Source organism: Chlorocebus sabaeus, chromosome 5, assembly GCF_047675955.1.
Source record: "Chlorocebus sabaeus isolate Y175 chromosome 5, mChlSab1.0.hap1, whole genome shotgun sequence".
In the NCBI taxonomy this organism is placed as follows: Eukaryota; Metazoa; Chordata; class Mammalia; order Primates; family Cercopithecidae; genus Chlorocebus; species Chlorocebus sabaeus.
In genome coordinates this window covers 26,180,315-26,192,493 of record NC_132908.1, presented here as the reverse complement: position 1 = coordinate 26,192,493, position 12,179 = coordinate 26,180,315, and the positions used below count along the sequence as shown (strand labels likewise).

The 12,179-nt window shown below is 53.0% G+C and overlaps 1 protein-coding gene across 1 annotated transcript in view; it reads right to left on the bottom strand.

Annotated features, from left to right (window-relative positions):
• Positions 1–5,894, bottom strand: part of SBK1 (SH3 domain binding kinase 1) — a 65,377-nt gene extending 59,483 nt beyond the window's left edge. Inside the window, exon 1 of the mRNA XM_007988751.3 lies at positions 5,081–5,894. Coding sequence (XP_007986942.2) covers positions 5,081–5,175 — 95 coding nt within the window. The 5' untranslated portion in view covers positions 5,176–5,894. The remainder of the gene's footprint in view (positions 1–5,080) is intronic.
• Between the last annotated feature and the right edge of the window lie 6,285 nt (positions 5,895–12,179).

The window sequence follows — 12,179 nt, the reverse complement described above, 5'->3', positions numbered from 1 at the left end:
ACCTGCTTCTCAAATGGAAAATATTCGTGACAGGACGTTTTTTTTTTTGAGACGGAGTCTCGCTTTGTTGCTCAGGCTGGAGTGCGGTAGTACGATCTCCGCCCACTGCAACCACCGCCCTCCAGGTTCAAGCTATTTTCCTGCCTCAGCCTCCCTAGTAGCTGGGACTACAGGTGTGTGCCACCATGCCTGGCCAATTTTTGTATTTTTAGTAGAGACGGGGTTTCACTGTGTTGGTCAGGCTGGTCTTGAACTCCTGACCTCAAGTGATCCGCCCGCCTCGGCCTCCCAAAGTGCTGGGATTACAGGCATGAGTCTGTATTCTTGATGTTCTCACCAAGCCTCTTCCCTCCATCGAATCTGCCCATTATACATGCACCTCTGTAATTCCCAAAGCCCAGATCACCCCAGGTTCCCTTCCTCCTCTAACCCATCAGAAAATTCTGTGGATTTGTCTCCAATGTTTGTTTTTACTTTATCTTTGTTTTAGAGACAGGGTCTTGCTGTGTCACCTAGGCCGAAGTATGGTGACACAATCACAGCTCACTGCAGCCTCAAATTCCTGGGTTCCAGCAACCCTGCCAACTCAGCCTCCCGAGTAGCTGGGACTACAGGCCCATGACACCATGCCTGGCTAATTTTAGAATTTTTCTTTTGTAGGGATAGGGTCTCATTATGTTGCCCAGGCTGGTCTGGAGTTCCTGGGCTCAGGCAATCCTCTATTTATGGTCTCCCAAAGTGCTGGGATTATAGGTATGAACCACTGTGCCCAGCCTCCTAAATATGTTCAGAAAGCACTTTCTTACTTCCCCATCTCCAAAGCTGCCCACCACCATGACCTCCACGTTGGCGTCCTCTATTCATTCTGGCCTATCACCATTGATTCTCCCAAGCATAGCCTGAAATATCCTTTAAAATGCCAATCAGATCATACAACTTCCCCCATTTAAGAGCTCTCAAAGGCTTCCCAATTCCATCTGGAACAAAATCCATTCTACTCGCCATGGGTGCCAAGGTCTGTGTGGCCTGGCTATTCCTGTCCCTCATGCCCTGCCTCTTGTCACTGTCCCCATCATTTGCTCTGCCTCAGCCACACTGAGCCCTCTCCATGCCCCTGCCTACCTGTTGCTCTCAATTTGCTTTGCCCAAGCTGCTGTTACCACCCCTCTCCCCACTGCTGGCTCCTTCTCATTCTCTAGGTCTCAGATGAAATGTCGTCACTTCCCTGTTTACCGTATGCAAAGCGGCTGTCTCCAGCATCCCTGGTAATTTCCTTCGCAGTGGGCTTTGAACCTTGACGATTTGTTCACTTGTGTTTTGTTTGACTCCCTCATTAGATATAAACCCCATGACAGCAGAGATAGTATTTTCAGTCCAGTTTCTGGTGCTAGCCCACAAAAGCTATGCAATGAAATTTGTTGAGTGAATGAATGAACGAGCACATTGGGCATCTATTATGTACTGGATGCTTTCATGTGGACTGGACTACATTTCCCAGCTTTTCTTGCAATGAGCTGTTCTGGCCAATGCATGTGGGCAGAAGTAAAGGAGGCCATTTCCAGCTTTGCTTCATAAAAACCTCATGTGTGGTCTCCACTCTTGTTCTTCATCTGCAAGCTGGATGCAAAAGATCCAGCAGTGGCCATGGGTGATGATGGAGTCACAAGATGAGAGGAGCCTGGATCCCTGAAAGATCACGTGGAGCAGAGTCTCCTCCATCACCACCCCCTGCCAACACACACACACACAGAACATAAGGCTCTTCTGTGTTGAGCCATTACGATTGTCAAGCTTATTTATTCCAACAGCTTGGCTCACCTTAATTAATACATCAAAACACCAGATGTAGGTGGCTGGTGAACATCACTGTGGGTGATGCGTTTGCTGACAAATTTTCATCAAATGCAGATGTGTTCCCTGTGGGGCTGTCTCTTGCATCGTCCCACAACAGAAGCCGAGGGCACAGTGCTCACACTTCTATTATAGCACATTGCGCTGTCTGTTCGAGCCTGTGTTGTTTTGTCTTCACTAGGCTGCAAGTCCCTCCAGGGACATGGCTGTGTCACATTCATTGCAGTGGCCTCAGCATCCAGTCGGCAGGGAGCCTCAGGGGAAATGTACTGAATCCACAAAGGAGTGAACTGGTCACCTGCCCCGCTTCGTTGCCTTTCTTTCCCTACAAATGCCTGAGAAAGTCCAACTCTTTAATTTTACAGAGACCCAAAGAGAAGTGACTTCCCCAGGATCACACAGAAGCGGGATGCACCAGAATTAGCCTGCCCGGGGCTGTGAAACGTGGCAGCCAGCTATTCTAGGAGTGAATCCTGGAGCCTACCAGGGGCTGGAGCAAGGCTGGGAGAGGCGGGGCAGGGTTGGCTGGGGGCAGCCACAGATTTCTCTAAGTCCCCAAGGTGACCCCACCCAGCCTCACTGCCCCACTGCCCCTCCTCCAGCAGCAAAGAAACACTCCAGAGCCTTCCGTCCCACCCTCCCCAGCCACTGGCTCCTGCAGCCTGGGCGGACGCATCACTCAGTATTTTTAGCTTCACCACCTGGCACCTGTGGTCACTGTCTCTGCCCAGCCTGGCCCTGTCCCCTCCCAGGTCTTAAAGGGCCAGAACCTGCCAGCTAGAAAGGAGACCAGCTCCTGCAAACACAGGCTACCATACTCCCAGGGCAGGAGGCGGAGAGATATCCCCTACAGAGTCCCCAGAATCAGAAGTGGGAGATGATGGGATGAGGGAGGAAGGGGGCAGGATTTCACAGCTGCCAACCCTAAGGCCTGTGCCTGTCTCTTTCTGGGGCTTCCCAAATGCTGGTTTGCTTAAGTTGTTCACCTGGAGGAAGCTGATCAAAATTACACATCCATCCTAAGGCCTGAAGCTGCAACATCTCCGAGGCACGGTCTGGGAGTGTAGTATTTTTTAACAATTCAACTCAGATTATTCCCATGCCCTCTCTCTCTCTTTCTGTTTTTTGAGACAGGGTCTCGCTCTGTTGCCTGGGCTGGAGTGCAGGGGCGTGATCATAGCTCAGTGCAGCTTCAAACTTCTGGACTCAAGGGGTCCTGTTGCTTCAGCCCATGGAGTAGCTGGGACTACAGGTGCATGCCACCATGCCTGGCTAATTGTGTGTGTGTGTGTGTGTGTGTGTGTGTGTGTATATTTAGATGGGGGTCTCACTATGTTGCCTAGGCTGGTCTCGAACTCCTGAGCTCAAGCTATCTACCTGCCTTGGCCTCCCAAAAGTCTGTGGTTACAGGTGTGAGCCACCACACCCAGCCTGATGCCCTGTCTTTCAATGTCATATTCGTTCATTCATTCATTCATTCATTTATTCATTCAATAAGCATTTTGTGTGTTCATGATGAACATGGGGTTCTATCATGAGACCATTGCTTTGGAGTTCAAGAAGCCCTTCTGCACCTAATATTCCCTTGCCTCTCCTCATTTGCCCCTGTTTTGCCTCGAGTCTTATCCATTGCTTGCTCCAGTGCCTATGGGTCAGGTCCCCGGCTCAGCGTCCAGGCCCTCTGTGATTGGCCCCGTTCTGCCAGCCTCATCCCCACCATCCACACTTCATTTCTTGTTTGCACCAAGCCTTCCCTCTTGCCGTTCCCACTGCCTGCGATGCCCTTTCCTCAGCCTCTCTCACCCCTGGGAGGGCACTTGCACGTTAAGACCGACCTGGTGGGCCTCCGATGGCTCCTGTGGGCAGAGGTGGTCCGTCTTGCCTCCTGACTTCCCAGGCACTGTGCAACCATGCCCATCAAGTTGCCCACTACTCTGAACTGACCTGTCTTCTCTTTTGTCTCTCCTAGCAGGCTGCGACCCTGTGAGCTGGATTCCAGTCTCCAGCCCAGGCCCTGGCAGTCTGTGGGTGGCCAGTCACTGTGTTGAACGTTAAGCTGACAACCACAGCAGGGAACATCCTCCCATTTCACAGACGAAGAGACAGAGGCCCACGGAGCGGGAACTGTGGACCCAGAGTCCAACAGAGAAAGTCAGGGAGGAACCTGGCCTAGGCTGCAGGAGCCCACGCCTGGCCCGCTTGTCCTGCAAGGGTCCTGGAGGGGAAAACTGGCTTGGCCCACGCCTGCCCTTCTCCCCACCCAGGGCAGGGCGGTGCTGACTCAGACAGTGATGGAGGCGCAGGCAGGCTGGGCTGGAGCAGAGGTGACCCCTGTCTCCCCTGCAGATCACTCCCAGAGCCTGTGGTCACGGCTTGGATAATGCACTTGGCTGGAGCCTGGGTTTCCCTGCAGGTGGGGGTGGGGAGAGCTGGCTAAAGGAACAATGGTCTCTAGGGCATGAACTCCCACTGGGCCCCAGGCACAGCCCTTCCCGCCACATAGCTATGCAGAACTCACACCTGCTCCCACAAACATGTACACAGGCTCACAGTCACACACGGTCACCCCCAATACCCAGTCACGCAGCCACACAAACCATTCTCTCTCTCTCCCTCTCTCTTTTACACACACACACACACACACACAAGCAAATACACATGCACACATTTTCACTTAAGAATTCAACAAAGATGGAACACCTGTTAGGTGCCACTGCAGTGCAGGGTGGAAAGGTGGCTCTCAGGTTGGGGTGGGACAGGGACATCCAGGAGGGCTTCCTGAAGGAGGAAGTGTTGCAGCTGGGCCTGGATGGAGGAGAACAGGGAAAGAGAAGTCTGGGCAGAGTTTCACTGGAGGTGAATATAGGGGAACACAGTGAGATGAGGCGGGGGATGTTGGCCCCAATCACACAGGCCTTGAATGCTCAGCCGAGTGTCAACTTCATCCCACGGGAGCTGGGAGCCATGGAGGGCTCTGAGCAGGGGAGGAACATGCTCACTGTGGAAGAGGACGTGAAAGCCACTCTGGGGCCAGGGTGGGGGAGATAGGGAGGAGGCTGTGGCAACAACCAGGTAAGAGATCTGAGATCTGAAGCAGGAGGTGGCAGTGCATGGTAAGCAGTGGACAGAGAGAGATTGACTTGAAGCAAGATTGCCAGGTCCAGAGACACCCCGGGTCGAGCGCTGTGCCCACCCACTGCCCACCTGCTGGCCACCCACAGGCACTGACCTCCGCAATGGGACTTCTTCCAGCAGCTCCTCCTCCTCCTCCCTGTGGAAGCAGACGAAGCAGAAGGCCGGCACATCATCGACTCCGCAGCCCATGGGCCAGGCCGGAGGTAGCTCCAGGACAGGGCAGGGGTGGCCGGGGGTGGCCTCCACAGCATCGTCGCCAGCCTGGGCAGGAGTCCCCGAGCCAGGGCGCTCCAGGGTCAGCAGCCCGTCAGCTTCGGGGCTCTGCACTTGCCCGCCCGCCACCTGTGCCTTCGCACTCAGGTTGCCCGTCGCCTCGGTGGGTGGAGGAGCCGGGGGCTCTGGTGGGAGCTCCTGTCGTGACCCGCAAGGGTTCCAGCCACGGGGCTGGGCCCTGGGAAGCAGTGTCCAGACACCTGGACTCCAAGGTGGTTGGTGGGTGGACGGAGGTCTGGCGGTGCCCCCCCACTGCCCCTGTGGAACCCTAGGTCCCCCAGCTGCCCACTCTGTGGCTGTCTGTCAGAGGCAGGACTGGGAGGGCAGGCTCGCAGGTGTCCCGTGCCCCAGTACCCCTGTCTGTCCAGCCTGTCTGACCGTCTGCTCCTCCCGGTCCAGCCAGCACGGCCACAGAGGTGGCTTCCCTAAGAAAGTTTGTTCTCCTTGGCTGGGGTGGGTGGCGTGGGTGGCCTCCAGGAGAGAGGGTTGGGACCTGCAGCTGAAAGATGGGCAAGGGCCAGGTGAGGTTGGCACGGTGCCCACGCCGTCCTCGAGAAAAGTTCTGACCCCTGGAGTCCCGGTCCCGGCTGTGACTGGCGGCTCTCCCGGCTCGCTGCTCTCCCCAGCTCCAGTGGCTTCTCTGGCAGACTGGCTGGGCTGTGGGTATTAATAGCTCTACATTCACGCTGAGAAGCCTGGAGGTTAACTCCTTCTCTGCCAGAGCTAGGGAGGCGGGCAGGGCGGGCGGGTGCGGCCAGGCGGCCTGGCGAAATGGCTTCGGGGAGCGCAGGGAAGGGCGGTGCCTTGATCCTGCCCCCGCTCTGAGCCTGGCTGCTGCAGCGGGACCCTCAGTGCCACCTCCTGCCCACGAGTCTCTGGGCCGCACTGGGCTCCCAGGGCTTGGGAGTGTGTGGGCCACCTGACCCCTCCACGCGCACCTCCAGGAAGCTGGGGGGCCCTGGGAGGGGGCACTGGGGGCTCAGGGCAGCACCTCTGGAATAGACAGGGCTCAGAGCTTCAGGGAGCATCCCCAGGGCTCCCAAACTCACACAGTCACCCCTCAACTTCCTGAGTCCTCCCATGTTCCCTTAACAGTCACCTTTGCCAACCCTGGGCCCAGTTCTGGGGCTGGCTTCAGTGAGACCCAGCGACGAAGCAGCCACAGTGCCTAGCGTATTTTATTGAGGAGTATGGGAAGAGGGTGGGAGTGGGAGAATCAGAAGAGAATTTGTTTGCCTGAATTTATTTATGTATGTATTTTTGTTTTGAGACAGGGTTTCGCTATGCTGCCCAGGTTGGTCTCAAACTCCTGGGCTCAAGCGATCTTCCCATCTCAGCCTCCCAAGTAGCTGGGATTGTGGCGACTGCACCAGGCTTGGAAATGTTTATTGAGCACCTGCCTGGTGCCAGGCACCGTGTTGGACATGGGCACACAGCAGTGAAGTGAGCAGGTGCCATTCCTCTTTGGTGGGTTTGGGTGTCACTGCAGGAGGTGACACCAGCGGAGCTGCAGCTTGCCTGCATAGTGCCATCATGTGGATTAGGAAAAGCTGCTTCCCACCAAGCAGGTACAGCCCCAGCACCAGCTCGTAGTGTGGACCCAGGCTGGGTTTCAGCCCCACTCACCTCCTCTGCAATTGACAACATGCACAACCATTCACAGTGGCTCTGGAAGTGCCCATAAACAAAGGAAACATAAATTCAGATTGTCCAAAGTGCTAAAAAAATAAAATAAAACAGAGACATATGACAGGCTGATGGGGAGGTAGTTAGATGGGGTGTTCAGGGAATACCTCCCAAGGAGGGAACACTGGAGCTGAAACCCGCAGGGGGAGGAGGAGAAGGAGGAGGAAGGAGGAGGAACCAGCCAGATCTGGAGGGAGAACATTCTAGGAAGAGGTGCAAAAGCCCAGAGGCAAGAACTGGCTGGCATTTGAGGAGGAGAGTGAGAGGCAGAGATCTTTAAGCCGGGCCTTGAAGAGTGAGTAGGGTTTTTTCAGGGGGCTCAAGAGAGGAGGTTTTCCAGCAGAGAGAATAGAGTGTGCGAAGGCTCAGAGGCGTGAAAGGCAGGGACAGCACACTGCAAAGCAGCAAGAAGGCAGAGGTAATGCAGTCGGAGATGGGAGATGCAGGAGGGATTCGTTCCGGAGCTGCCCATCCAGGGCTCTGAGGAAGAAGGATGGGTGGGAGGAAGACGGAAGTGGGAACTTGGGTTAGCCAAGGGGCGAGGAGTTTGGAGGTGGGGAAGCAGAGAGGCTTGGAAGGGACCATCGATACATGTGGAACTGAATTCCACTGGCTGGAAGAATAGGTCTGGGCTTCCTTGGCCCAGAGAAGGTGGAGGCTTGGAACAGAGTGGCCATGTACAGTTGTTTAGGCTGTGCACAATGCACAAGGAGACCCTGGCAGATAGGAGACAGTCGGGGGTAAGGTAGAGAAGAGGGGAGGGGAGGGGAGAGATGGATGGGGGCTGGTATCCAGCCCTACCTCTGCTCTGCCAAGACTTGCACTTTTCAACTGTGACAGCATGGGGAGTTGCCTTTTTCTTATTGGCCCACCCAAAAGGCACTTTTTTTTTTTTATTGGTTAGTCTGAAGGGTGCCTTTAAAAAATTAGTTCCTCTAGGCCAAACGCGGTGGCTCAGGCCTGTAATCCCAGCACTTTGGGAGGCTGAGGAGGGTGGATTGCCTGAGGTCAGGAGTTAGAGATCAGCCTGGCCAATATGGTGAAACCCCATCTCTACTAAACATGGGAAAATTAGCCAGGCATGGTGGCGCACACCTGTAATCCCAGCTACTCGAGAGGCTGAGATGGGAGAATCGCTTGAACCCAGGAGATGAAGGTTGCAGTGAGCCGAGATCGCGCCACTGCACTCCAGCTTGGGAGACAGAGAGAGACCCTGTCTCAAAAAACAAACAAAAAAAATAGTTCCCCTAGAAGGGTGCCTTTTTCTAATTGATCTATTCAGAGGGCATGCATTCATTTTCAGATTGGTATGCTCAAAGGAGTGGCCTTTTCCAGCTGGTTTACCCAAAGGGGTGCTTTTTTCTGATTGGCACAAAGGGGTCCCATAGACTGGGCTGGGGGAGAGGGCCCAGTGGCCCAGGCTCTGCTGCAGACCTGCTGTGTGACTTTGGACATCACTGTCCCTGTCTAGAACCACAGACTGAGCAGGAGGCCAGCTGGGCTGATCACTGCACTGTGCAGAGGCGGAGACTGAGCCCAGAAAGGGGCAGCAACTTCGCTGAGGTCACACAGTGACACACAGCAGAGCTGCCACCCCTGACTCTTGCCTCAGTGCTCTATCCTCCCTGCTCCAGCATCAGCTTAGGTCACTGGCTGCGCGGTGGACTTCGTGTTTCTTTAAGGAGAGGACAGGGAATGAGAGGGGACAAGAGACAGGGAGGGGAGGGCAGCCTAGACTATGGCTCCCTGGGGTGGGGGTCAGAAGGGGTCAGGGTGCCCCAGGCCTCTAGAAGTCCCTTCCCGCCTCCCTCCAGCCCCATGGGGTTGTCATTTGCAGATGTTAATTATTCACGATGCTGCTGCTTTGCCTGGTTTTAATGCACTTTGATGGCATTCTCTAGCTAATGGGGAAAATCAATAGGTCTTAATTCTTAGTGGCTGTGAAGCTCTGTCTGTCTCCTGTTTGGGTGGCTGGGTCTGGCTCTTTGGCTGGAGGTAGCGGGTGGAGGCTCAGACGCAGTTCACAAGAGCCTGAGACTCCACCTTTCCCTCTCCCACCTCCAACCCTCTAGGAAATGAGGATTAGAGTCACCATGTCATTCCAAACTCTGCCCCGAACATCTTGGAGGGTCTGACCCCTTCGATCTCAGTCATTCGCCACCCTTCCCAGAGGGATGGTGGTTCCCTCTGCCTCCCCTCAGTCCCTCCTGGCCACCGAGCCAGACCTATGGGCCATACCTTGGGACAGCAGGGGCTATGTCACAAACTTCTGGCGCCAGTCCTGTAGCCCTTGGCTCTGTTGCTTTGGGATGCGGGGCAGCTTTCCTCTCACCACTCAGGGTCAGCCCTGGTCATCCTCCTGGGTCCAGGCCTGGCTTACAGACCTGTCTTGAGGAGTTGGAGGAATCTGGCCTGGGCCCCACATTAAGAACCTTAAACGCAGACTGACTTGGCCGGCACCATGGCTCACGCCTGTAATCCCAGCACTTTGGGAGGCCAAGGCTAGTGGATCACCTGAGGTCAGGAGTTCGAGAACAGCATGGGCTACATGGTGAAACCCCGTCTCTACTGAAAATATAAAAATTAGCAGGGTATGGTGGAGCATGCCTGTGATCTCAGCTACTTGGGAGGCAAGAGAATCACTTGAACCCAGGAGGTAGAGGTTGCAGTGAGCCTAGATCACGCTGCTGCACTCCATCCTGGGTGACAAAGCGATACTTCATCTCAAAAAAAGAAAAAGAAAACAAGAAAAACAAAACGTTGACCTGTGGTATTATCTTTGCATGCCGTCATACACTCAGGCATGACAGTTTCTCTGATGGGACTGAGAGCTGAGACATTCATGGGACGTCATTCAGGAAACCTGCCCTTCTCAGACCACACCCTCCTCTGCTACCCCGTGGTGGTCAATGTCCTGTATGAGTCCTATAATTATCTTGTGAATGGAACAGCTATACGACCCTGTATTTGTGTGTCTGTATTAAGAGTGTTCATTACAGCCGGGTGTGGTGGCTCACTCTTGTAATCCCAGCACTTTGGGAGGCCGAGGCCAGTGGATCACCTGAAGTCAGGAGTTTGAGACCAGCCTGACCGACATGGTGAAACCCCGTCTCTACTAAAAATACAAAAATTAGCTGGATGTGGTGGCCGGTGCCTATAATCCCAGCTACTCGGGAGGCTGAGGCACGAGAATCGCTTGAACCCAGGAGGCGGAGGTTGCAGTGAGCCAAGGTCGCGCCACTGCACTCCAGCCTGGGCGACAGAGTGAGACTCCGTCTCAAACAAACAAAACCAAAACAGGAGTGTTCATTAGGCAGATATAAACACTTAAAATACACCGTGGTTTTCATAATGCTGTTTTTGGTGTTTTTTAATGTTTCCAAAACACAATGAGCCTCCAAAAAAGGAAGAGGCCTGAGATAGCTCCGCCTTGGGGAGGCCCTTCCTACATCCTGGTGGACCCAGGCCCTTCCTGATGGAGCCGAGGCCCACCCTTGGCTGTCTAGAAATGCTCAGGCCATTTAGAGGATCTGTCCGCTGGGGCCCTCACCTATCACCGTAGCTGTCTGGAACCCAGGATCCAGGGCTCGGAGAATGGCCTCTGCCAGGCTTCATCTACTTCATCCGCCCAGGCCCCACCTAGGCATGATCATAGCTCACTGCAGCCTTTATCTGGGCTCAAGCAATCCTTCCACCTCAGCCTCTTAAGTAGCTGGGACTGCAAGCATGTGTCACCATTCTTTTGTAAAGATGGGAGTCTCCTTATATCACCCAGGCTAGTCTTGAAGTCCTGGCCTCAAACAATTTTCCCACCTCAGCCTCCCAAAGTGCTAAGATTACAAAGCATGAGCCACCTCGCTGGGCCCCTGGTTTCCTAGAAGTCTTAGTTGAATTAAAGTTTATCAGAATGTTGCAGCCAGGGGAGGTGGCTTACGCCTGTAATTCCAGCACTTTGGGAGGCGAAGGCAGGTGGATCACCTGAGGTCAGGAGTTCAAGACCAGCCTGACCAATGTGGTGAAACCCCGTCTCTACTAAATACAAAAAATTACCCAGGCATGGTGGCGCATGCTTGTAATCCCAGCTACTTGTGAGGCCGAAGCAGGAAAATCGCTTGAACCTGGGAGGTGGAGGTTGTAGTGAACCGAGATTGTGCCACTGCACTCCAGCGTGGGCAACAAGAGTGAAACTCGGTTTCAAAAAAAAAAAAAATGTTGCTTCTTCATTTTGTCAAGGATGCCAATGTCTTCCCAGAAGGAGGTTGTGAATTGCATCACATGGAAAAACGTTATATCCCGAGCCAGGTTTGGGCCAAGTTTTCTTCATCACAAGGTAGAATTTTGTTTCTCAGGTAGCAGTCCAGGGGTTGGTGGTCTTCTCGGTCTAAAATGACTTATAGGCATCATGCTCACATTTTAGTCCTCAAGAAGGAAGAAAGATGGAGTGATGCCTAAGTGACACTCCTTACTCCTACTCATTTTCTGTTAGCAAATAGTTGGTTCCTCGCTGCAAGAGAGACTGGGAAATTCAGTCTATAGCGGCATGGCCATATGCATTGTTAAAGGTGCAAAAGTGGATTACTATTGAAAAGAGGGAAGGGGAAAGTAGGATACAATTAGCAGTCATAACCTAATTCATAGCAGAGGTTCCAAATCCTCCTTTCTGCTTCCAGCCTCAAACTCTGTTTAGTAACCCATTTCTTGCTCTTTTTTTTTCTTTTCGGAGTCTTGCTCTGTTGGAGGAAATACTTGGAGCAACCAACCTATATTGGGTCAGGAGACAGGGGCTCTAAGACCTAGATTATGCAATGTGTTTGAATCTACTAAGAAGAGCCTTTCAGTTTTGCCAGGAAGGTTTGTGAATGCACTGATAAAGGTGAAATGAAAATATTAAGCAATGATCAACTCCAGGGAAAACAAAAAGTTGTACAAAAAACGAAATGCCATCATAGTATGCTATGTGGTTGAGCTGTGAATGTTATCTACAAAGGTTTAATAATATAAATACCAAAAATTATTTTAACCAAAAAGGTTATGTCACCATATTTAACCAAAAAGGTTATGTAACTATATTGGGAGGATGAAGATAGAATGCATGTGTGTGGAAGAGGAGGGATAGGATATTAGATAACTACATTTTCATTTTCTATAGTAGGAAGTAAGATCAAAATCAGAAAAATCAAGAAATAACTGTGTTCGCAGATTCTTTAGAATCTTGCCATTCAAAGAATAATCCA